The 26,596-nt window shown below is 39.0% G+C and overlaps 1 protein-coding gene across 1 annotated transcript in view; it reads right to left on the bottom strand.

Annotated features, from left to right (window-relative positions):
- neb (nebulin) overlaps positions 1-26,596 on the bottom strand; it is a 69,689-nt gene that overhangs the window by 20,594 nt on the left and 22,499 nt on the right. Inside the window, 71 exon segments of the mRNA XM_020623997.1 lie at positions 284-385; positions 747-851; positions 1,019-1,123; positions 1,261-1,365; positions 1,482-1,586; positions 1,690-1,794; positions 2,049-2,153; positions 2,250-2,354; positions 2,562-2,666; positions 2,790-2,888; positions 2,977-3,081; positions 3,204-3,308; positions 3,591-3,698; positions 3,790-3,897; positions 4,325-4,432; positions 4,531-4,635; positions 4,845-4,949; positions 5,274-5,471; positions 5,656-5,769; positions 5,875-5,982; positions 6,103-6,207; positions 6,301-6,405; positions 6,530-6,634; positions 6,903-7,100; positions 8,040-8,150; positions 8,274-8,381; positions 8,502-8,606; positions 8,697-8,801; positions 8,917-9,021; positions 9,132-9,443; positions 9,744-9,851; positions 9,999-10,100; positions 10,253-10,351; positions 10,533-10,637; positions 10,770-11,081; positions 11,176-11,283; positions 11,450-11,554; positions 11,688-11,891; positions 12,230-12,541; positions 12,691-12,798; positions 13,076-13,180; positions 13,306-13,509; positions 13,584-13,895; positions 13,984-14,091; positions 14,206-14,310; positions 14,412-14,615; positions 14,718-15,029; positions 15,370-15,477; positions 15,584-15,688; positions 16,142-16,246; positions 16,335-16,538; positions 16,642-16,683; positions 16,772-16,879; positions 16,995-17,099; positions 17,201-17,404; positions 17,507-17,818; positions 18,159-18,266; positions 18,373-18,477; positions 19,045-19,149; positions 19,237-19,471; positions 19,544-19,845; positions 19,936-20,043; positions 21,588-21,692; positions 21,837-22,040; positions 22,149-22,460; positions 22,801-22,908; positions 23,015-23,119; positions 23,855-24,058; positions 24,714-24,917; positions 25,006-25,317; positions 25,403-25,510. Of these exon segments, the coding sequence (XP_020479653.1) occupies positions 284-385; positions 747-851; positions 1,019-1,123; positions 1,261-1,365; positions 1,482-1,586; positions 1,690-1,794; positions 2,049-2,153; positions 2,250-2,354; positions 2,562-2,666; positions 2,790-2,888; positions 2,977-3,081; positions 3,204-3,308; positions 3,591-3,698; positions 3,790-3,897; positions 4,325-4,432; positions 4,531-4,635; positions 4,845-4,949; positions 5,274-5,471; positions 5,656-5,769; positions 5,875-5,982; positions 6,103-6,207; positions 6,301-6,405; positions 6,530-6,634; positions 6,903-7,100; positions 8,040-8,150; positions 8,274-8,381; positions 8,502-8,606; positions 8,697-8,801; positions 8,917-9,021; positions 9,132-9,443; positions 9,744-9,851; positions 9,999-10,100; positions 10,253-10,351; positions 10,533-10,637; positions 10,770-11,081; positions 11,176-11,283; positions 11,450-11,554; positions 11,688-11,891; positions 12,230-12,541; positions 12,691-12,798; positions 13,076-13,180; positions 13,306-13,509; positions 13,584-13,895; positions 13,984-14,091; positions 14,206-14,310; positions 14,412-14,615; positions 14,718-15,029; positions 15,370-15,477; positions 15,584-15,688; positions 16,142-16,246; positions 16,335-16,538; positions 16,642-16,683; positions 16,772-16,879; positions 16,995-17,099; positions 17,201-17,404; positions 17,507-17,818; positions 18,159-18,266; positions 18,373-18,477; positions 19,045-19,149; positions 19,237-19,471; positions 19,544-19,845; positions 19,936-20,043; positions 21,588-21,692; positions 21,837-22,040; positions 22,149-22,460; positions 22,801-22,908; positions 23,015-23,119; positions 23,855-24,058; positions 24,714-24,917; positions 25,006-25,317; positions 25,403-25,510 (10,395 nt within the window).

Genomic DNA, 26,596 nt, shown 5'->3' with positions numbered 1-26,596 from the left:
CACAAATAAAGGAGCGTCCTGCTCATTCAAGATAGCATTCCAGCTGCTATTTGAGTGGCACTGTTGACAATGACCTGTGGGACAAAACGTGAGAACAACTGGACACTAACACAGACACAGAGAGAAATGTATCGTGTTGGATGAACTATCATCGCCATGCGACGATGATCACCAGTAGGTCTATCGATGACCTCATGCAGCAGAGTCAGAGGCCTGACGGAACACACTGGAGGTAGCAGTAGAGGAAGCAGGCCGGGTCGTTCAACACAACCAGAGCGTTTACCTGGCTCATCTTGCCGACATGCCTGGCCAGCTGGTATCTAGGTTCCTCTGTATTTAAGGTGTACTTATCCTTGGACTTCTCATAACGAGCTCTGTAAGCTTTCTGCTCAGAATGTCAGAAGGAGGTTAAAGACAAATATCCAGACAACAATGTGCACTGTCTTGTGATGAGAAGTTACCAGAGAACAAAGGAAAGTTAAAACAGGTTCATATGAAAAACAACGGACATATTGTAAAGATGTGATATTACTATTACAGTTAAAAATCCTAAACATTATAGACAATAATCAAAGTCACACTGTTTTACCTCTAAGCTGAGAGTCCAGTAAAGATGCACACACAGAGAAATGTGATTGACTAAAGTGTATAATTTTATCAAACAGGGTTCAACAAACTAGTTATAACACTGGTTCAAAAATCAATTTGTCAGTCACTGTATTGGGTTAAAGAATGAAAGGACTCACATTGTCAGTGAGAGCGGTGGCATGCTTGGCAGTGTGGAAGAATGGGGTGTCGCTGGTGTACTTGAAATTGTGCCTGTTCTTTTCATAGAAAGACTTGTACAGTTTCTGTTACACAGAAATAAAAAAAGAGAAATATAACGCTCCATTAAAGAACGCTACACATACGACAATACAAGAATGAACTTAAAACAACACACAGTGAATATTACATGGTATTTTTGACATAGCAGTTTATCAGAACTATTACAATATGAAATAAATGGATCCTTCACCTTACTGTACAACGCCGTGTTCTTCTCAGCCAGCTTAATATCAGGTGTGTCCCACACAAAGCAGCCAATACCCCTCAGCCATTCTAGGTCCTCCTTGTACTTGACCTAAAAAGAGCCATAAAAAGAGATTTAACTGAAAGAGTACAAAGCATGTCAACAATACTATAAACCCTTCTACCTATTGTGGGTAAATATGTTAACACAGGGTGCATCATTTTAAAATGCAAGTCAACAATACTCACAGTACTGGCATTTTTATTGACAATTTTGTTGAAGGATAACTCAGGACGGTCGGGGATGGACCTCCATGTTCCCAGAGAACTAATGTACTTGTGCCTGTATTTAACCTGAAGTAGAGAGATTGAGAGAGAAATAGTGAGTAAAATGAAAAAGTTAAAATCATCGTCTAAATATAAAGACTGCACGACATTCCTAACAAACAAGCTCATTTCTAACGGCTGACCTGACTGACGTCATCAGTGACCCTGCGGTGGTAGACGATATTCAGAGCGTCCTTGATAGTGTGGTAGTGGCCCTTGGCGAGCTCAAAAATCTCTTTGTAACGCAGCTGAAGACATTAAGGACAAAATGTGTTACATGGTCATCAAACACAAATACATATAGTGGGGTTGATAGTGTCCAACTACCAATTATCCAACGAGGATACTCACATCACTGGACTGAAGGTAGGCTTTCTTGGCACGGATCAGGAGAGGTGTGTCAGCAATGGAAGTGTGCTTGTGCTTGAACTTCTCATATTGTTCTTTGTACTTGTTCTGAGGGAAGAAATCATTTTTGCAACACATCACAAATTTGGGTCAGAGGAGAGTTAGATAATGAATGTTACTTAATTGTGATACCTAGAGTTTACTATGAAGATCTACAGCTATTTCTTTTCTATAGTAGTATTCTACAGAATATTATGGAGTAAACATACAAACGCAAGGGAGATATTGTCATTTAAATTGTATGGAGGTGAGGGGTAATGAGTCCACTGCCCAACAGCAGTAATGAGGTGCAGAAGACTTACCTCACTGTAGACCACCTTCATTTTTCTAGAATGGCCCATGTGTGGAGTTTCAACTTCTAGAGTGTAATGAGGTCTCTGCTTAGCAGCCAGATCTGTGTACAGGTACTGCAGAGAAACAGAAGAACCATCAGATGATCAGAAAAAGAAAATAAATCTGTGTAAAACAATACATTCAGTAAGTGAAGCTGTATCTAAACCTACATGGTTAGTCAGTAGCTGGGCCCATTTGGCTCTCTTGAAATCCACAGAGTCTGGAGTTGTGGTGACCTTAGGCATCTCCGCCTTGCTCTGGGCTTTGTAGATCAGCTGGAAATAGAAGAGCAGAAAAGGTCAAGCCCAAAGCTCAGCCAAGCCTGTCATATTATATGTACAAACAAACAGTATACAAACAATCTTATAAAAAAGCCTGAAACATTAAAAGTTATTTAAAAGCTACTTAATGCAGGGATATATACCAGTACTCTTTTTGGAGTCCTGATAGTGTGAAGAAGTGTGTTTGGGAAACCGACTTACGCTGCTTAGGTGGGTCTTCAGCTCAGACACACGCTTGTACTCTGGTGTGTCCAAGACCACGTGGTAGCTGTCAAGGTTCTTCTTGGCATCCACAGGATAGTTCAACTAAAACAGGGCATACAAACTATCGTGATGCCACTGTAGCAATCTGAATATGGAGAGGAACTGAAGGACTCTGATATAAAGAGATACTGTGTCCAAAAACCAAAAAAAACAACAACCACATACCCTGAAGTTGGTGATTTTACGGATACGGACCATCTCTGGATTGTTATACAGGTGGCAGCCGATGCCTCTCAGCCACTTCAGATCTTCTTTGTATTTCAGCTAAAAGAAAAAAAACAATTTTAATGAACAATTTCTTACATTTTAAAGTTAATTTTGTGTGTCAAACCTATGTGTGTTGTCACCATACCTCGCTGTTGATCTCATTGACATGGGCGTAGTGTATCAGCTCAGGTGTAACAGGCAAAGAGATCATCTGGCCTCTGCTGTTGAAATATTTCTCTTTGTACCACAACTAGAAGGCGATGGGAACAAGAAGGTGGCGTTAACAAAACATACTATTATTATACACCATCAAGCTATGTGAATAAAAATAGAAACATGAATGACATAAATTGTGAGACAATAGTTTCGTACGTCACTGATGTGGTCCTGGTTCTTCTTGACTAGTCTGATACTGGGGGTGTCGTAGGTTGTGTGGATCTTGTCCTTGTGCTTGTGGTAGTCCTCACGATACAGGCGCTACAGTAGAGTAGAAAGTGACATACGCCGTTTCATAAACACACCCACTAGCTCCATGTAAATACTATGGAATATAAGCTGCTGTATTCTCACATGGGCACACTCAGACATTGCTGACGGAGCTGGCAGGATAAAGTCTGTTTAATGCTCAGGTCAAATGCCTCGGACATTTGCGTTGTCATATACAGCTACTCCGGATGATGTGTAGATAATTTCAGGGTTCTAGCGCCTGTCTATATACAGTATGACGAGGTTAGCAGTAGCAGCAATTTGTTACATTACCTCATTGATGACCTTGTTGGCTTTCCTTACAGCGACGAACCCGACACTTTCTGGATGAATCATGTATCCCTTGGCCTTCATCATCTCATAGACCTCCTTGTACTTCACCTAGAAAATAAAAGCAAATGTATGTGGCTCAGTAAGTTCAAACTACATGAGGACAGGATAATTGGATGACTCAAGAAAGTGAAATACTTACATAGCTAGAGATAATGCTGTTCAGCTTGGCCTGCTTGATGGGCGGGATGTCATAGGGCAGGGTGTAACCAGTGGGCATGGAGTGCTTATTGGCCTCTTTGTACCAGTTCTGAGAGAAGCACACACAAACACGACAGGGTGAGCTGGGCTGTATTTCAACTGGAAAACCATATATACCAGTAGATATACAGAAAGATGATGCTGAACAAAATCCTAAAGGTAAACTCTTAAAAGGGAAATAGAAGAAGTTTTTATTCTTTTTTTTAACAACGGTTGTTTAGTCTGTCACACAGTTTGAGATACAGTCATCACTGCTAATGACTGTACAGAGATGGCTGAAAGAAGTTGTACTTCTGATCTTTGACTTTAAATTATCCATATTCAAAATCTCAAATTACTGCTCACTATAGCATAATCAATAGTGTGGTTTGTGTAGTGTACTCTTTACAACCATAACACACTAAATATACTATGAAAACAGTATATGAGGGTAACTCCTAAATGAGTACACTCATTATTAAGGAAAATAATCTTACATCACTCTGAATGTAGTTAGCCTGGCGTGCCCTTTCTGTTTCCACGGTAACAGCAGGAGCAGTGTTGGTGCCCTTGATGTTTGCATTGTAATCATAGTGGTAGTGCACCTGGAAAAAGAAAAGAAAGATGAGAAGCGGGTCATGATTTTCTCTTACCTAAAAAACAATATAAAGTTAGAAACAGAGGTAATAAGAAAGTCACTTACATCGCTCAGGTGCTCAGAGCTCTGCTTGGCTGTCTGGTACAGTGGAGTGTCCATCACTACCGAATAGTCCTGGAAACCCTCAATACCTTTGGCTCTGTACTTATTCTGTAATAAAAACACAAGATGGCAGTTATCACTGCTTCTAAATAAAAACTTTAGGTAGCATAAAATGTGTATAGATCGAAAGGGAAGATGAACCATGTGTGCCAAAGAGACAAGGAATTGTGAAAAAAATGTGAATTGTGGAAAGAGAACAGAAAGTTTCAAAAATATTACTAAAAGAAATAAAGAAAGAATATACTGAGTCTGCTAACCTCACTCTGAAGATCACCAGCACGCTTGACACGAAGGATCTCTGGGGTGTCCCAGGCAAAGCAGCCAATACCCTTCAGATAGTTCAGATCATCCTTGTAGAAGAACTGGAGCAAAACAAACCCACAAGTTAAATGACTTTTGGCAGATGTGTTTGTATTACAGCTGACTGAAACCTGACCTTTTTTCATAAGGATAAGTATATAAGCATCTGTCTATCTATTCATCTATACATTCCCTTGAACTTTCCTTGTATATATAATTACAGAAGGTAGGTATAAGCCAATAATTTTCCATGTTAAAATATAAAGTTAATGTGTAACTGACGAAATATAAGCAAGAACTTAGCTGTACCTTTGACCTGTCTCTATCTCCTGCGCCTATAAAATAACATGAACATCCAGAATATCAAGCCATGGACAGTTACTCACATCACTGAGCTGCTTGTTGACTTTGCGTGCCTCGACATACACCTGCATGTCAGGCCGGCAAATCCACTCATGTAGATACTTGCGGTAGCCGATCTCACTGACTTTGTTCTGAGTGTTATGGGCAGTCAGGATCTCCAGCATGTCTGGTGGAACATGGTTGTTGGCCTTGTTCTTCTCATAGTCCTCCTTGTACAAACGCTATGAAAAGGGACAACAGGTGGTTCTTTGATTTCTCACATTATATATGCACAAAATAAATCTATACAGTTAGATGTAGTTTAGCTGATTATTTGTTAAAATAAAGCCAATCTTACAGGACTCCTGTATTCCTCATTAACTGAAATAAAGACATGTAGAAGATGGCAAATCAAATTCAACTCACGTCTAGGACCAGTTTTCCAGCTTTGATACAGTGAGCAGTAGGAGGATCTTCCTCAAGAGACTTGGGCAGACTGTAGAGAGATTTAAACTTCTCATAGTCCTCCTTGTACTTCACCTAAAAGGGCAAGATGACCCATATTGGCTCTCAAATGTCAACAGTAAAACTCACATTTGAAGAAAATATCAGCACAGCAGTGAAACGAGCAAAACTCAGACTCACGTGGCTAAGAAGGATCTTTTGGGTTTTGGCATGTCGCAAAGCTTGTGAGTCATGTGGAATCTTGTAACTCGTGGCTTTGATTTTGTCCCAGACATCAGTGTAGTTTTTCTGTTGACAGAAAACGTAGAGCATTATCAATATGTTGTGGCATGTTTAAATACCATTTACAAATCTATTATCTTAAGTCTAGTCTCTGACTGAAAGACAGACATGTTTAACTTCACTTACTTTGCTGAAGATTAATTTGAAGTTTTGGCATCTGGTATAGTCGTGGGTATCCAGAACAGTGGTATAGATGTGCTTCTCCTTCTGATAAGCCTCCTTATAGTTGACCTGTCAATGACAATTGCTTAATCAATACACAATAGGATATCAAAACAATAATGGATATATGTACTTATGTTTGTAAAGGTCTGTCTCACTTACCTCACTGGCCCAGTGGTTACCCAGAACAGCAGTCACATACACCGGGGTGTCTGTCACAATGGAGTAATTGTTGAATTCTTTCTTGGCATCCTCTCGGTATTTAATCTAGGGAAGATATTATAAAGATAAATTGTCATAGCTTCACAAACAAAAACAAAACACTCAGTAAATCAAACACTATACGTAACATTTCAAAAGGTTCCCTGTGATCTCCAGTGTTGTTACTCACTTCACTCTGCAGCGCGTACGACTTCTTGGCACGTAGGATTTCTGGTGTGTCCCATGCATAGCAACCAGACCCCTTCATCCAGTTCAGGTCCTCCTTGTAGAACCACTGTAAAATAAAAATAGCAAAAAGTACAAAACTTGGACTTTGGTACAATCTCTTACTTGTACTGTATATGAAGCTGACCTCTAATGAAATTTTGAGAAAATTCTTACTTATGACCAACTCCAGAATTTGGACTGCAAAATAACTGCTCATACAATAACTCTCAAAACCTTAAATGGTTGCTCGGACATGGGTTTCTCAAATCGTCTGCCACAGGACGCTGTGCGGTTATCAACAATATGCTGTAGATGTGCACTGAAGAAGGACCTACATCACTGAGAATCACGTTGTTCTTGCGGGCACGAACGGTATCTTCCTGTTCAGGAAGGCAAGTCCACTCGTGCAGGTAGGTACGGTAGATGATGTCACTCAGCATGTCCTGGCACCGCTTAGCTACTCGGTTAGGGATGATGTCGGGCGGGATGTGGATGTTGGCCTTGCTATCATGGTAGTCCTTATGGTAGAGCCTCTGTAAAGCAATGCATACCATGGAACGTTACACTGTCATTAACAGTAAGAATCAAATAAACCAAAATGAAGCTGTTGCATTTAATAACAAATGTAAATCTCTAAATAATAAAAAAGATTTGCAAGCCAGGTCTCATGTCCTGGAGTAATATCTTCTACTGTTAATCTGGCCCAACTATGTTGCAGACCGTTTACAGTCCTCTAGAATCCAATATGCAGACTCTGTTCTTTGGTATAAAAATAAGACAGAAGAAAAAGATGTGCTGTCATTCACTACACTCTGTCTTTATAATATAAAATAAAGACAACTTTTAAAGCATTTTATGCTGTTATGTACCAGAATTCTGGTGCATGTGGTGCCTGTTTAACTGCATTACATTACAGGAAGTTTCTTTTTCTAGTGCCTTACAAAATGTATTAAGAAGCCTTAGTATGTATAGAATAAATGGATATACTGTTATCTGCTATGGTTTGCCTCCATGCTTCCTATTTTTCTGTTGTTTTTGCCCAGATTCCCTGTCTCTTCCTGCCTGCCATGTCTCCACCAGCATAATCAATCATCATCATGTCCACCTGCCACTCATTACCTCACGGTTCAGCTCCCCATATATATGCCCTTTTCCGTTAGTTCCCCACTGGCTCGTTGTCACACATACATGCTGCCCGACTCTCCAGCTCTCTGTCCCCTGGCTCTGCACTCTCCAGTCCTCCACTTGCCTGCCTCGTCTCCAGCTTCACTCTGCCTGCCTACTTTGCCTCCTGTCAGCCCAACGCTGTCTGCCTGTCCAGTCCAGTACCTGCTCTGCCTCTGTTCCCCTCTCCTCCACCCAGTAACTTATCCCTGGTTTGTTGAATAAACACCTTTTTTACACCACTCTCTGTGGAAGTCTGCATTCTGGGTCCTAATCACCACCCAACATGACATTTATCATTATCTTACCAGTCCCTTGTGCTTCTCCTGATTTCCACAGTGCACCGCAGCAGGGAAGTCCATCAGGGTCCCAGCCATGTAATGACCCTTGGCCTTCTCATGGCCTTCTTTGTACAAGACCTAGTAACAATACCAGAACAATAAAAGTTTAGATTTTGTTTATGGGCTCCAAAGATAAGCCAAGATAAACATAATTCCAGGTGCTTTTGCCTTATTAGCACTGAGAGAGTCTAAGATACTCACATCACTAGCGATTGCTCTTCCCTTCTTACCACTGACCAGTGGGATGTATTCATTGTCCAGCTGGTAGCCTATGGCCTTAAACCCATCCCACTGCAGTTTGTAGAGTTTCTGAAATCACACAAAGTAGGAACAAACTTTAAAAAAGGCAGATAAAATATGTGATACACAATTAACAATTACTATACACTAATGAGAAAATCAAACTATTTGCTAATTATTTAACATTACCTCACTGATGTTCTTAGACATCTCCCTGCTATGGGCCAGCTGAGGAGTGTCTTTTGAACCAATGTAATGCCCCCTCTCCAAATTGAAGGTCTCTTTGTACTTCAGCTATAGTGGGAAAAAAAGACCATATTTCAGACTTTATAACTGACAGTTATTTAGTAATAAGCATCTTACAATTGTACAACTATCACATACATCACTGAGGTTGGCAGAATTTATTTTTGCCAAGATGAGCTCAGGGCGGTCGACAACGTGGGTGTAATGTCCAAAGCCTTCTATGGCATTCTGCTTGTAGAGTCTCTGCAGGTAGAATTTGGGCATTAAGGTGAGACGCAATGGATTGACAGCAAAATGGGTGAAACGTGCAAAAAATAAGATAGCCATATTCAAAAGGGGAATAATCTGGTAAACATACATCACTGAGAATCTCCTGGGCCTTCTTGACCTTGACATGGTGAACAGAGTCACCTGCCATCCAGCCGCAGCCACGAAGCCAATCCAGATCAGTCTTATAGACTTTCTGAAAACAAAAACATACAAACAGTTTAGGAGGTTAAGACAGAAATTCTGGTCAGTTTATTGTGTGAATATGATATGCACTTGTTTGGTGTGAATTCTGATTGCACTCACATCACTTTGGAGATCATATAATATCCTGGCCTGGACCACATCGTTGGAGTCTGGCAGACAAGTCCACTGGTGCAGATGAGTTCTGTAGTTGAAATCATTGACTTGGACCTGGCATTTCTTGGCATGTTCAATACTCAGCATGTCCACTGGCAGGTGGAACCTGGTCTTGGACTGGTTGAAGTCCTTCTTGTACAGAACATCACTGGCAATCTTGGCTGTGTTCAGAGCCAGCATGATCAGTGGGTCGTCATGAATGCTGCGAGCACCGATGTGGTGGCCGACCTGCCTACGGTATCCCTCAAGGTAATTGTGCTGCAGGACAGACACAAATCAAAAATCATCCTGATTTCTTGTTTAAATTAATTGAAGTGCCTGCACCTCCCCAACACAAACCTCTTTGAATCAGGTGCATAGCCCTTTTTAGACTAAAAGGATTATAGCATACACACTGATTTGATGGTCCACAAAATAATTATTTAGCCCAAGCTAAGAAGCCAACAATGTTAAGTCCTCATCAGATATTTCTTTTATTCTGTTAAATTAAGACCAACTTTAATAAGTTTTTGCTTTTTCTAATGAAAGGAACAGTTACAGCTTAGCCCCATTACTTACTCGACTCTGCGCTTTTGTATTAACGATGCACTGCTTGATTGGTACAGCATCTCCTGGCATGTAGTAGCCCGTGGCTTTGACCATATCCCACACTTTGGTGTATAGTTTCTGAAATGAAAATAGGCATAACATTTTTATCATAATGTATCAACTATCGAGCTGATAATAATAAAGGATAAATTGGAAAAAGACAAAATACTTCATTGAAATTTTAGAACTGAAATAAGTAGCAAATACCTTCCATGATTATCTTACCGGGTGAATGAGCTTAGCCACCTCTCTAGCTGTGGCAAGAGTTGGAGTGTCCACCAGTGTGTACTTGATCTTGTCATGGTGCCAGGCTTCACGATATTTGACCTATATATAAGGAGTAAGTCAAAACTCAGCTACCACAAGTAAATCCTATGTATCTGCCATTTCCACTTTGTTGATAAGTGTTTTAACTGTATGGACAACTTAAGTACATACAGCATCCAAACATAATCAGAGCCATAAAGTGCCATCTTTACCTCATTGAGGACATCCGTTGCATTCTTGGCACCAACAAAGTCAACTCTGTCGGTCTTAACTGTATAATTCTGCTCATCCAGTTTGACACGGTAGCCTCTCTGTAAAATATCAAAAAAGATATGAATAAAAAATAATTGCTAGAAATTAACATGTACATTGTTTTCTGGCTTAAATGAACTTCAGCAATATTTTTATAAGATTTTACAAATGTACAGTATATGGATGTATAAGATCTTAGAAGTCATTTGAAAGTCAGTGTAAGATTAGTCAGGTACTTACATCAGCCAGGATCTTCTGTGCATTCTTAGCCTTTAAAACATGCACACTCTGGTCTGGCATCCATCCACATCCACGTAACCACTCCAAGTCAGACTTGTATACAGCCTTAAAAACAAGACAGGCAAACGTCTTTTGTTTGTGGGTTTCCATGTGAGTAATGAGTGAGTGCACAGCATATCATCAAAAGACGTAAGAAAGATTTGATCACTGCAATGATGTGCACTACCATAGACCTACATCACTCTGAAGATCATAGGCTTTCTTGGCCTGAACCACATCATTGGAGTCTGGCAGACAAGTCCACTGGTGCAGATGAGTTCTGTAGTTGAAATCATTGACTTGGACCTGGCATTTCTTGGCATGTTCAATACTCAGCATGTCCACTGGCAGGTGGAACCTGGTCTTGGACTGGTTGAAGTCCTTCTTGTACAGAACATCACTGGCAATCTTGGCTGTGTTCAGAGCCAGCATAATCAGTGGGTCGTCATGAATGCTGCGAGCACCGATGTGGTGGCCGACCTGCATACGGTATCCTGTCTTATACTTGTACTACAAGACAAGAGATGAAAGGTTGATGAAAATTCAAGCAAGGAGCTCATTTATTATTCCATTGTAATAAAACCGTATCTGTATTTTTTCTTACATCACTAATTATATCTCTGGAAGCTTTAGCATTCTGCACAGCAATAGTATCCGCCTTGATATGGTAGCCTCTGGCCTTGTGTTCGTCCCATGCCTTTGTGTACAGTTTCTGCACAGAACAAAGTATAATCACAAAGACTGTAAGACATAGCGTCATCACACCAAAATCACAGTACTGATTCAATAATACAATTCAAGAAATGAGATATTTTTATAAATTTAAGATGTATTAGGTTTGACATTTCAACATAGACAGAGGTAGTACAGTGACTTACACCACTGATGTTGATAGAATTGGTCTTAGACAATTCAAAGAGGGGGGTGTCAGGAAGCATGTGAATGATGAGCTTCTCTTTATCCCAGAGTTCTGTATATTTTCTCTGTCAAAAAAAAAAAAACACTGACTTGTTCATTTTGACATTTTCATTCATGATGGTCTTTATACAAAATATTCAGTATTGAACTTTAAATTCACCAACGAAGGCATTAATATGTCAAAGATGTTATACTCACATCACTGAGATTGTCAGAATTTTGCTTGGACAAGACAATAGATGGGAGGTCGACAATGCTGGTGAACGGGACAGTGCTTGGGTGCTGGCGGTAGAGCCTATCATTGAGAATATTCTGGGCATTTCTGGCTTTGATGACATGTAAAGAGTCATGAGGTGACCAGCCACATCCTCTCAGCCACTCCAGATCAGATCTGTAGACAGCCTGCAAAACAAATATCACGTTTTACCTCACCAAATATGGTTGTGTTTGTTCTTGTAGGTTTTGTATTTGTCTGACTGGAGGGTGTCTCAAAAATGGATGAAAGAATTCAGTTGCATTTATTGGATGCCAATCCAAGTCAGAATATTGGGATTGATCTGAAGACCTATGAAACTAACACTAGAAATGTGTTTGCATGATCAAGACAGTTCATACTAATAGTCACTTAATGCAGTTTCCATTATAGTAATGGTGCTTTTTGGTATGGCAATAAGAAGAGGATAAGAGCTGGCAACTAACTCCAAACTTACTTCAACAAATTCAACATGTATTGTACTTACATCACTGTTCAAGTCGTAGACTTTTCTAGCCTGGACCACATCGTTGGAGTCTGGCAGACAGGTCCACTGGTGCAGATGAGTTCTGTAGTTGAAATCATTGACTTGGACCTGGCATTTCTTGGCATGTTCAATACTCAGCATGTCCACTGGCAGGTGGAACCTGGTCTTGGACTGGTTGAAGTCCTTCTTATAGACGTTGTCACTGGTGATCAGAGCTACATGAGCAGCCAACATAATCAGTGGATCATCTTTAACACTGCGGGGACCAATATGACGGCCACACTGACTGCGGAAACCAGCCTTGTATTTGTACTGAAAATTTGGGACAGATATATTTTTGATCAGTTTTTCGATACAAACATTGCAGTGAAATGGCAAAACTTGATAAGAATGCAGCATATACAGTAAATTTATGAAGTGGATGGATAGTGAACTCCTTTAAAACAGAGGTACAGACTTACATCACTGATTATCTCTCGGGAGGCCTTGGCTGATAAAACAGAAATGGCATCTTTGGGGAGGGTGTAGCCTTTGTTGAGGCTTTCCACATAGCCTTCACGATAATGTTTCTGGAAAACCACAAATAATACTGTTGAGGTATTTGATATATACACTGTGTGCTATTTACCATAATACAAAATACAGTACCTAATGTATAGAGCAGACAATTTATTTTATACTAAATGTAATTAAAAAGTCAATTATGTGACAATGTCATTCATTCCTCAAATTTTAGCACAATTAATTGATTAAGATATGTAAAGTGAGTTGACCGTCAGTGATATTATAACATTTTATATAATCTACTAATTAGTTATACAGCTACATTAAAAAGCACAGCATTACCAGGCTGGTGTTGAGTTTATTCTGTTGGGCCAGAAGAATCTCTGGCGTGTCAGGCATGATGTGAATGTTGGTCTTATCCTTCTCCCAGGCAGAAATATATGCTTTCTATAAACAGCAGATTAACACAGTTTAGTGAAACATGACTTTATTTGAATTACAAATGAAAAGACAATGATGAAAAAGCAATCAAATGCAATGACAGAACACTAAATACGATGTGCTTTCTCTACCTTGTCCATGATCTGGGCATTGGCCTGAGCAAGGGCGAATGGCATGTCGCTTGTCTTGGCAGTGAACGTGAAGTTGCTTGGAGGCTGACGGTACTTTCTCTCGCTCAGGATCTCTGCTGCTTTCTTGGCTTTCTCCACATCAGGTGAACCAATTGGTACCCAACCTGTACCCTTGATCCATTCCATGTCAGTCTTGTACACAGCCTACAGACAAGATGTGTTTTTAATAATTATGAATATAGTGTTCAGCAAACATATTACAAATACTATATACTCACGTCACTCTGCAGATCATAGGCTTTCCTGGCCTGGACCACATCATTGGAGTCTGGTAGACAGGTCCACTGGTGCAGATAAGTTCTGTAGTTGAAATCATTGACTTGGACCTGGCATTTCTTGGCATGTTCAATACTCAGCATGTCCACTGGCAGGTGGAACCTGGTTTTGGACTGGTTGAAGTCCTTCTTGTACAAAACATCACTAGCAATCTTGACTGAGTTTAGTGCCAACATGATCAGAGGATCGTCATGGATAGTACGGGCCCCAATGTGGTGACCAACTTGCATACGGTATCCTGTTTTGTATTTGTACTGCATAGAGATAAAAGGCAAAGTGATAGTTAAGAGAATAAACATAAGCACGTCAGCAAAGGAAAGCATTCAACTGTATGTTACATACATCACTGATGATGTCTCTTGAATGTTTGGCAGCAACAACAGAGACAGCATCTGCCTTAAGGTCGTAACCCTTTCTGAACATCTCCTCAACACCTTCCCTATATATTTTCTGAAAAAGAAATGAAATTATGTTAATTATAAAAACAAAAAACATATGATGTCTATGATATTGATATCCACTGATAGGAATGTAGAAAAATAGATTAGACAAAAACAAACATACCCTGCTGATGTTGTAAGCATTTGCTTTGGAAAGCAGCATCTCAGGTGTGTCAGGCATTACATGAGTATTAACCTTTTCAGCTTCCCAAGCAGCAATGTAGTTTCTCTGTGGTGATAAAAACACAACTGTTAAATCACAAATTGCAACCACTAGAAAAAGACTGAAGAAATGTGTAAAGATTACAAATTATATGTGATATTCTTTACCTTGTTCATTATATCAGCATTTGTTTTGGCTAGGACCATGGGCATGGAAGTCATGTCAGTCTTATATTTCAGTGTGTCTGGTTTCTGCCTGTAGAGACGGTCGTTGAGAATGTTTGCAGCATTCTTGGCCTTCAGTACATCCAGTGAACCAATGGTGACCCATCCTACACCTACAACCTCATCCAAGTCAGCTTTGTATACAAGCTGGTGGAAAAAACACATATATATGTAATATCAAAACACATAGGCACAGTCAGCGTGGCATAATATGTTGAGAGATGCTGAATATATCACAGACGTGCTTACATCACTCTGAAGATTGTAGGCTTTCCTGGCCTGAACCACATCGTTGGAGTCTGGTAGACAGGTCCACTGGTGCAGATGAGTTCTGTAGTTGAAATCATTGACTTGGACCTGGCATTTCTTGGCATGTTCAATACTCAGCATGTCCACTGGCAGGTGGAACCTGGTCTTGGACTGGTTGAAGTCCTTCTTGTACAAAACATCACTGGCAATCTTGGCTGAATTCAGAGCCAGCATGAGCAGAGGGTCGTCCTTGATACTGCGGGCACCAATGTGGTGACCAACTTGCATACGGTATCCTGCCTTGTACTTGTACTGTAAAGGAGGAACAAAACAACTGATTATGATTGTTTTAAAGCAATATCAGTAACAATATTGTTTTTAAGATTATGCTGCATATTAATTTTAATACACAATCATGTAGTTGATGTAGGTAGATAATCAATAACATTTGTTTTAAATAATAAGAACTATAAATGAAGAATATAAAATTAGCATGAAATAGATACTACATTAAAAACAAAAGTATTAATATATCATGCCTAAAATATGCTGCTAAAAGATTAAAATGATATTAAAACCTTAACGTTTGTCACATATTTAGATCAAATATTATTTGTGATAATTGCAAAGAGTGGAAATGAAGTCGTTTTACATCGCTGGCAATATCCCTGGAAGCCTTCGCTGCAATAATAGGAATTGCATCATTACGCATGTCGTATCCTTTCTTCTTGGACTCTTCATGTGCTTGCTTGTATGTTTTCTGTACAAAGGGGAAAATATATTCAAACAAAAACAAAGCTTTGTCTATTACTTCGAAAGCTTTAACAACAATTTAGCTTTTCTGACAGTGTTTAAGAAAGACTCACCACACTGTAGTTGACTCTGTTTGCTTTGGCCAGTAGAATATCCATGGCATCAGGCATAACATGGACGTTTGTCTTGTCTTTCTCCCAGTCTTTAATGTAGGCTCTCTGTAAAGTAAATTTTGTTAAGCTTCCATGGGTAAACTAACATATTTAGAAGTCACTGGGATGTATTCATAATTAAATCAACATCTTAGACAAATATCCTAGGCATAACTGTGGCATTTAGAAAAGCTGAACAATATCCAGAATAGGTTTGTAAAGTCTGCAGCAGGACTTTGCTCAAGGGTAAAATTCACTATGAGAATCTCATCTACTCTACCAGTGAAAACTTTGGACATGCTTTCCCATTCAATTCAATGGGAAAGTGTGGCAACACTGAGAATAATCTGAAAGAGGCCTAAGGTAGTTAATAATTAAACACAACTGTCAACAACAGAGATTCTTAATCCTATTAAAAGACTATCAAACCAGAACAAGTCTTGTCAACACCAGGAAAGTTAAGATCACAGACCAAATAACACAGGGTTCATCTTCATGTCCAATGAGAATTATACTAACCCTGCTTATGTTGGCAGAATTCTGCAGGGAGAGGAGGATCTCAGGAGTGTCAGGCATAATGTGCACCTGGGTCTTTGCATTCTCCCAAGCATCAATGTAGTGACGCTGGAAAAAAACAAATAATTCCAATGTTAATTGATGCTATTAAATAAAAACCTTTATGGCAAACCAAGACAATGATGATGAATTCTACCTTGTTTATGGTCAAGGCATTATTCTTTGCCAGTACAAGGTTCATGGCATCTAAGGGGCTGGTGAAAGGAACAGTACTGGGGTGCTGGCGGTACTTCCTCTCACTCAGGATCTCTGCAGCCCTCTTGGCTTTCTCCACATCAAGTGAACCAGAAGGGACCCAGCCTATGCCCTGGAGCCACTTCAGGTCTGATTTGTAGACATTCTGTGAAGCGCAGTAGCACAGAGTTTAACTCCTGACATATTTTGCAGCATGAACATAAAGTAAAAAACCATCAGAAGCAAATTAGTATTAAAGCTACACTTACATGGTGACCAACTTGCATACGGTATCCTGTTTTGTATTTGTACTGCATAGAGATAAAAGGCAAAGTGATAGTTAAGAGAATAAACATAAGCACGTCAGCAAAGGAAAGCATTCAACTGTATGTTACATACATCACTGATGATGTCTCTTGAATGTTTGGCAGCAACAACAGAGACAGCATCTGCCTTAAGGTCGTAACCCTTTCTGAACATCTCCTCAACACCTTCCCTATATATTTTCTGAAAAAGAAATGAAATTATGTTAATTATAAAAACAAAAAACATATGATGTCTATGATATTGATATCCACTGATAGGAATGTAGAAAAATAGATTAGGTCAAAAACAAACATACCCTGCTGATGTTGTAAGCATTTGCTTTGGAAAGCAGCATCTCAGGTGTGTCAGGCATTACATGAGTATTAACCTTTTCAGCTTCCCAAGCAGCAATGTAGTTTCTCTGTGGTGATAAAAACACAACTGTTAAATCACAAATTGCAACCACTAGAAAAAGACTGAAGAAATGTGTAAAGATTACAAATTATATGTGATATTTTTTACCTTGTTCATTATATCAGCATTTGTTTTGGCTAGGACCATGGGCATGGAAGTCATGTCAGTCTTATATTTCAGTGTGTCTGGTTTCTGCCTGTAGAGACGGTCGTTGAGAATGTTTGCAGCATTCTTGGCCTTCAGTACATCCAGTGAACCAATGGTGACCCATCCTACACCTACAACCTCATCCAAGTCAGCTTTGTATACAAGCTGGTGGAAAAAACACATATATATGTAATATCAAAACACATAGGCACAGTCAGCGTGGCATAATATGTTGAGAGATGCTGAATATATCACAGACGTGCTTACATCACTCTGAAGATTGTAGGCTTTCCTGGCCTGAACCACATCGTTGGAGTCTGGCAGACAGGTCCACTGGTGCAGATGAGTTCTGTAGTTGAAATCATTGACTTGGACCTGGCATTTCTTGGCATGTTCAATACTCAGCATGTCCACTGGCAGGTGGAACCTGGTCTTGGACTGGTTGAAGTCCTTCTTGTACAAAACATCACTGGCAATCTTGGCTGAATTCAGAGCCAGCATGAGCAGAGGGTCGTCCTTGATACTGCGGGCACCAATGTGGTGACCAACTTGCATACGGTATCCTGCCTTGTACTTGTACTGTAAAGGAGGAACAAAACAACTGATTATGATTGTTTTAAAGCAATATCAGTAACAATATTGTTTTTAAGATTATGCTGCATATTAATTTTAATACACAATCATGTAGTTGATGTAGGTAGATAATCAATAACATTTGTTTTAAATAATAAGAACTATAAATGAAGAATATAAAATTAGCATGAAATAGATACTACATTAAAAACAAAAGTATTAATATATCATGCCTAAAATATGCTGCTAAAAGATTAAAATGATATTAAAACCTTAACGTTTGTCACATATTTAGATCAAATATTATTTGTGATAATTGCAAAGAGTGGAAATGAAGTCGTTTTACATCGCTGGCAATATCCCTGGAAGCCTTCGCTGCAATAATAGGAATTGCATCATTACGCATGTCGTATCCTTTCTTCTTGGACTCTTCATGTGCTTGCTTGTATGTTTTCTGTACAAAGGGGAAAATATATTCAAACAAAAACAAAGCTTTGTCTATTACTTCGAAAGCTTTAACAACAATTTAGCTTTTCTGACAGTGTTTAAGAAAGACTCACCACACTGTAGTTGACTCTGTTTGCTTTGGCCAGTAGAATATCCATGGCATCAGGCATAACATGGACGTTTGTCTTGTCTTTCTCCCAGTCTTTAATGTAGGCTCTCTGTAAAGTAAATTTTGTTAAGCTTCCATGGGTAAACTAACATATTTAGAAGTCACTGGGATGTATTCATAATTAAATCAACATCTTAGACAAATTTTGCCCCATTCAAATGAATGGGAAAAATTTTCACACCTTAATATCTTCAGCATACCTTCAGCTAAAAACACAATTTCAACTAATAACTATTCAGCAGCTCTTCAGCTATTCATACCATAAATAGCTTTTTGATATATTTTACAGTTTTTGCATAATTACCATTTACATTTTATGTCGCATTTCAATATCCACACTCTAGTATTTCTCAGTGTGTAGGACTACTATTTCTTTCTCATACACACACATAGACACAGACACACAAACACCTACACACCCACACACATACAGAACCCTAATTGTTTTACCTGGCCTAAGGTAGTTAATAATTAAACACAACTGTCAACAACAGAGATTCTTAATCCTATTAAAAGACTATCAAACCAGAACAAGTCTTGTCAACACCAGGAAAGTTAAGATCACAGACCAAATAACACAGGGTTCATCTTCATGTCCAATGAGAATTATACTAACCCTGCTTATGTTGGCAGAATTCTGCAGGGAGAGGAGGATCTCAGGAGTGTCAGGCATAATGTGCACCTGGGTCTTTGCATTCTCCCAATTATCAATGTAGTGACGCTGGAAAAAACAAATAATTCCAGTGTTAATTGATGCTATTAAATAAAAACCTTTATGGCAAACCAAGACAATGATGATGAATTCTACCTTGTTTATGGTCAAGGCATTATTCTTTGCCAGTACAAGGTTCATGGCATCTAAGGGGCTGGTGAAAGGAACAGTACTGGGGTGCTGGCGGTACTTCCTCTCACTCAGGATCTCTGCAGCCCTCTTGGCTTTCTCCACATCAAGTGAACCAGAAGGGACCCAGCCTATGCCCTGGAGCCACTTCAGGTCTGATTTGTAGACATTCTGTGAAGCGCAGTAGCACAGAGTTTAACTCCTGACATATTTTGCAGCATGAACATAAAGTAAAAAACCATCAGAAGCAAATTAGTATTAAAGCTACACTTACAGATCATAGGCTTTCCTGGCCTGGACCACATCATTGGAGTCTGGCAGACAGGTCCACTGGTGCAGATAAGTTCTGTAGTTGAAATCATTGACTTGGACCTGGCATTTCTTGGCATGTTCAATACTCAGCATGTCCACTGGCAGGTGGAACCTGGTCTTGGACTGGTTGAAGTCCTTCTTGTACAAAACATCACTAGCAATCTTGGCTGAGTTCAGAGCCAGCATGAGCAGAGGGTCGTCATGAATGCTGCGAGCACCAATGTGGTGACCAACTTGCATACGGTATCCTGCCTTGTACTTGTACTGGAAGAACAATCAAAAACATTCCATGGTTACTTGTACAGTAATAAATGTAAGGTAATCGTTTTTCAGTGGTGAATTCCAACAGCTTACATCGCTGGCAATGTCCCTGGAAGCCTTGGCTGCGATGATGGGAATGGCATCATTACGCATATCATAGCCCTCCTTCTTGGAATCTTCATGTGCCTGTTTGTATCGTTTCTGTAAACAAACACAATCATCTCACAGTAAGTGAGTTCATTTTCCATTTTAAGTAGAGGTGGGTGTAATTTAATATAATATAATAATTTTTATGATTGTAACTCACTCTTTACGAGAGGATCATTTATAAAATTCTGTTATCCAAATTAACAACTCAAAGCAAGTTGCAATTAAAGATATTTCAAAAATCTGGCTTGTTTTTTTATACATATTAAAAGTTTGTCTGATGTACTGCATAATAGTAGAACACAGCTCTTTTCCTGAACTTTTAGTTGCTATCTTACCATTTCACATACTCTGATATATATGCATCAATATGAGGATGTTTTTTATTTTATGGATGCTGAATCAGCATCCATGGATGCTGATTCAGCATCCATACCTTGTTTTCTTGGTCTTTATTGTATGGATGCTGCAAAGCATCCATACCTTGTTTTCCTGGTCTTTATTGTATGGATGCTGCAAAGCATCCATACTATGTTATCCTGTTCTTTATTATTTTTCTGATTTCTTCCGTCCGTTTTTCAGCACTTAATTTCTTCAGCATACTTTCAGCTACAAAAGCCATTAAGGTATCAAAATGTTCAACTCTTTAAGGACGTGTGCTTGTATTTTTATTGTTTGTAACATTTATACTTATATATAAACTTTTTTCCAGCAAAATTTTGCCCCATTCAAATGAATGGGAAAAATTTTCACACCTTAATATCTTCAGCATACCTTCAGCTAAAAACACAATTTCAACTAATAACTATTCAGCAGCTCTTCAGCTATTCATACCATAAATAGCTTTTTGATATATTTTACAGTTTTTGCATAATTACCATTTACATTTTATGTCGCATTTCAATATCCACACTCTAGTATTTCTCAGTGTGTAGGACTACTATTTCTTTCTCATACACACACATAGACACAGACACACAAACACCTACACACCCACACACATACAGAACCCTAATTGTTTTACCTGCTTTGTGGGGACCAATCGGTAAATGTTCACATCTTAATAAGTTCAGTATACTTTGAGCTACAAAAGCCATTCAGGTATCAAAATGTTCAGGTTTTTCAGGACATTACATCATGTATTCAACTTTTTTACAACTTTCATACTCTTTAAACTATTCAGCATTTATTCTGAAACTCTTGCCCCATTCAAATGAATGAGAAAATTCTACTTCAGCATAATTTCAGCTATCAAAATGTTCAAGGACATTCATGCTTCTCTTCAGAATTTTTCTAAACTTTATACTTTTAAAATATTTAGCTTTATTCTGAAAATCTTGCCCCATTCAAATAAATGGGGAAATTCCAACTTCGGTATACTTTCAGCTAGCAAAAGCATTCAGGTGTCAAAATGTTCAGCATTTTCAGGGTGATTTTTCAGCACTCAGCATCCATACGAATTTTCTTCAGAAAATGCAATTTTCTAGTTATTAATATGAAAATATTTATTTTGACCATATCTCTCTGCTCTGCCCTAACTGAAACAATACATAAATAGTAGTAGTTGTACCAGAATAACTATTTAAATGTTCACATACCAAACTGTAGTTGACATTGTTTGCTTTGGCCAGAAGAACATCCATAGCATCAGGCATAATGTGGGTGTTCGTCTTCGCATTCTCCCAGGCTTCGATATATGCTCTCTGCAGCCACAGAAACCAACAACATGAGAATCTGCTGACAGTATGAACTCTGCATGGATGCATTTTATAATATTATAATTTTCTTTTCATATCCATTTATTAATAAATGGAGTTATTTGATATTCTTTGAACGTGTTTTCATACCTTATTCATAGCATGAGCATTGGTCTTAGCCAACACCATGGGCATGTCTTCAGTAGTGAGTTTGAACTTGTACTTGCTTGGGTGCTGACGATAGTTCCTCTCACTCAGGACCTCACCAGCTTTCTTCACCTTCTCGACATCCAGTGAACCTATAGGCACCCATCCAATACCCTGCAACAGCTTCAGATCCTCCTTGTAAACATTCTGGACAAAACAAAAAGGTTGTATTTACAATGATGGTTGTCTCAAAACCTCAGAAATATACATTCATAAATGTGAACACTTTCCACTGCATAAAAACAAGGTTTCATCATCACTCTGAAGATCATAGGCTTTCTTGGCCTGAACCACATCATTGGAGTCTGGCAGACAGGTCCACTGGTGCAGATGAGTTCTGTAGTTGAAATCATTGACTTGGACCTGGCATTTCTTGGCATGTTCAATACTCAGCATGTCCACTGGCAGGTTGAACCTGGTCTTGGACTGGTTGAAGTCCTTCTTGTACAAAACATCACTGGCAATCTTGGCTGAATTCAGAGCCAGCATGAGCAGAGGGTCGTCCTTGATACTGCGGGCACCAATGTGGTGACCAACTTGCATACGGTATCCTGCCTTGTACTTGTACTGTAAAGGAGGAACAAAACAACTGATTATGATTGTTTTAAAGCAATATCAGTAACAATATTGTTTTTAAGATTATGCTGCATATTAATTTTAATACACAATCATGTAGTTGATGTAGGTAGATAATCAATAACATTTGTTTTAAATAATAAGAACTATAAATGAAGAATATAAAATTAGCATGAAATAGATACTACATTAAAAACAAAAGTATTAATATATCATGCCTAAAATATGCTGCTAAAAGATTAAAATGATATTAAAACCTTAACGTTTGTCACATATTTAGATCAAATATTATTTGTGATAATTGCAAAGAGTGGAAATGAAGTCGTTTTACATCGCTGGCAATATCCCTGGAAGCCTTCGCTGCAATAATAGGAATTGCATCATTACGCATGTCGTATCCTTTCTTCTTGGACTCTTCATGTGCTTGCTTGTATGTTTTCTGTACAAAGGGGAAAATATATTCAAACAAAAACAAAGCTTTGTCTATTACTTCGAAAGCTTTAACAACAATTTAGCTTTTCTGACAGTGTTTAAGAAAGACTCACCACACTGTAGTTGACTCTGTTTGCTTTGGCCAGTAGAATATCCATGGCATCAGGCATAACATGGACGTTTGTCTTGTCTTTCTCCCAGTCTTTAATGTAGGCTCTCTGTAAAGTAAATTTTGTTAAGCTTCCATGGGTAAACTAACATATTTAGAAGTCACTGGGATGTATTCATAATTAAATCAACATCTTAGACAAATATCCTACTAGTAACATTTGACAGTTCTTGAATGTTATCTATTTAGATTAATCTACACAAGCAGAGAAGCTTTTTAGACAGAAGCGGATGGATTTTTGTCTCAGTTCTAGATGCATTTATTTGGGTTCCGTTTGTATTGAATGTACAAGACCCACAAAGCCCCAAGGTGGCAGTCATAAAAAAAAGGACAATCCTCAGATTCTGTTTTTAAATAAAAGAACAAAACAGGGCTGGTCTTTATCGTTGTTGTTGTTTGCATTGATCAGTGAATCTTACACTTCTTTTTATGCAGATGATGTGATTTTATTTTTTCAGAGCTAAAATAACTAAGGCATTTCCTTTCAACATAAAAGAACAATTTAGGAGATATTCAAAAATATAACATTTGATTTGATAAATTCAACAGATTTGCCAATATTTTGTCTATTGTAGTATGTCTATTTATTTGGGGAATTTTATGTTATAAAAATGAATAATTTCCAAATTGTCTGTTTCAGATACAGTATGTTATCTGCCTCCCAGGGGCAGATTTTAAAACAATCCACAATCAATTACACTATGCTAAGAAAGAGCATTTTTGATAAAACTGCATAATTTTGAACCACAGTTAAATAATGGGGAAGTAACTGCAAAAAATATACCTTGTTCATAACATGAGCGTTGGTCTTAGCGAGTACCATGGGCATGTCTTCAGTAGAGAGTTTGAACTTGTAGTTGCTTGGGTGCTGACGATACTTTCTCTCACTCAGGGCCTCACCAGCTTTCTTCACCTTCTCGACATCCAGTGAACCTATAGGCACCCATCCAATACCCTGGAATAGCTTCAGATCTTCCTTGTAAACAATCTGAGTGAAAAATAAAAAAAGAAGTGGGTGGGTAAAGATCGTTCAGACTCAGATAATAAATAAAACGGAAATAATTAATGATTTCTTGTACGGCCCGGTACCAATTGATCCACGGACCGGTACCGGTCCGCGGCCCGGGGGTTGGGGACCACTGATGTACAAGACCCACAAAGCCCCAAGGTGGCAGTCATAAAAAAAAGGACAATCCTCAGATTCTGTTTTTAAATAAAAGAACAAAACAGGGCTGGTCTTTATCGTTGTTGTTGTTTGCATTGATCAGTGAATCTTACACTTCTTTTTATGCAGATGATGTGATTTTATTTTTTCAGAGCTAAAATAACTAAGGCATTTCCTTTCAACATAAAAGAACAATTTAGGAGATATTCAAAAATATAACATTTGATTTGATAAATTCAACAGATTTGCCAATATTTTGTCTATTGTAGTATGTCTATTTATTTGGGGAATTTTATGTTATAAAAATGAATAATTTCCAAATTGTCTGTTTCAGATACAGTATGTTATCTGCCTCCCAGGGGCAGATTTTAAAACAATCCACAATCAATTACACTATGCTAAGAAAGAGCATTTTTGATAAAACTGCATAATTTTGAACCACAGTTAAATAATGGGGAAGTAACTGCAAAAAATATACCTTGTTCATAACATGAGCGTTGGTCTTAGCGAGTACCATGGGCATGTCTTCAGTAGAGAGTTTGAACTTGTAGTTGCTTGGGTGCTGACGATACTTTCTCTCACTCAGGGCCTCACCAGCTTTCTTCACCTTCTCGACATCCAGTGAACCTATAGGCACCCATCCAATACCCTGGAATAGCTTCAGATCTTCCTTGTAAACAATCTGAGTGAAAAATAAAAAAAGAAGTGGGTGGGTGTTTGATGGTAAATATGAAAACTTTCCACAATTAAATGCAAAGGCTGACACTCACGTCACTCTGTAGGTCATAAGCATGTCTGGCTTGGACCACATCACTGGAGTCTGGTAGACAGGTCCACTGGTGCAGATGAGTTCTGTAGTTGAAATCATTGACTTGGACCTGGCATTTCTTGGCATGTTCAATACTCAGCATGTCCACTGGCAGGTGGAACCTGGTCTTGGACTGGTTGAAGTCCTTCTTGTACAAAACATCACTAGCAATCTTGGCTGAGTTCAGAGCCAGCATGAGCAGAGGATCGTCCTTGATACTGCGAGCACCAATGTGGTGGCCAACCTGCTTACGGTATCCTGTCTTGTACTTGTACTAAAAAAGCAAGTGTGAGAGTTTTGACAACCAAACAGTGGTCAGAGGCAAAACATAAGGAACACGTACAGTAGGCAGTACTTACATCACTAGCAATAGCAGTAGAGGCTTTAGCAGCCTGTACTGGAATGGCATCTTCACGAAGATTATGGCCCTTCTTCTTGGAGAGTTCATTGTCCAATTTGTACAGTTTCTGAAGAGAGAGAAAATATGCATTTTTAAAAAGGAAAGTACATTATATGAACAAAAGTACTGAGACACCTGACCATTACACCAACAGGGACTTTGATAGCATTGCATTCATATACATAGACTTTAATATGGAGTTGGTTCCCCCTTTGCAGCTATAACAGCTTCCACTCTTCTTGGAAGGCTTTCCACAAGATTTTGCAGAGTCTCCGTGGGACTTTGTGCTCATTCATTCTGTATAACATTTATGAGGTAGGGCAGGCACTGATGTTGGATGAGAAGGCCTGGCTCACAATCTCCATTCCACTTCATCCCAAAGGTGTTTGATGGGGCTATGGTCAGGGTTCTGTGCGGGCCACTCAGGTTCTTCCGCACTGAACTCATCCAATCATGTTTTGATGGATCATGTTTTAAGGACGATAGTGAAGTCCAGATCCTCTCTAGAAAACATTGCTGGTTTGAGAGAGGAGTCAAGGAAGCTATTTTTGTCCAAATGGAACACCCCTCTCTAAATAGAGGTGGTGGACTAAGACACAACTTGTCATTCATCTACAACTCTGTTTTGAAATCTCTGCCCAAACATTCCCACTCTAATTCACACCAGAACAATAGGTGTCGGTCCACATGTGAGGGTTCAAAGACAGGGAATGACGCTCACAGATACCGGACTATAACAACTCAATTTTTAGGGGACATTGTTGGCCACTGAAGGACTGGGACCGCAACATATCAGTTGTTAGGGGACATTCTTGGCCATCAAAAGCCTGAAACACCACTGATGGGTATAAATATCTCTGACAACAACAGTTGTGCAGAACTGATGAAGCCTCTTGGATGAGGGGTGAAATGTCATCAACCTAAAACCAAGTCCAGATGATTTTTTTCTTTGTTTTTTTTTCAGCTTACTAAGACCTGGATGACTGAGAATTTGCACAAACATGTATGGCGTCCCCTCCTTGAACCACCACCTTATTTTGGTGGAGGGGTTTGAGTACCCGAGTGATCCTAGGAGCTATGTTGTCGGGGGCTATATGTCCCTGGTAGGGTCTCCCAAGGCAAACAGGTCCTGGGTGACGGGTCAGACTAAGAG

The sequence above is a fragment of the Monopterus albus genome, unplaced genomic scaffold (assembly GCF_001952655.1).
Source record: "Monopterus albus unplaced genomic scaffold, M_albus_1.0 scaffold318.1, whole genome shotgun sequence".
Classification (NCBI taxonomy): domain Eukaryota; kingdom Metazoa; phylum Chordata; class Actinopteri; order Synbranchiformes; family Synbranchidae; genus Monopterus; species Monopterus albus.
Note: the sequence above shows the minus strand (reverse complement) of the source record. Positions and strands in the feature narration are given on the sequence as shown.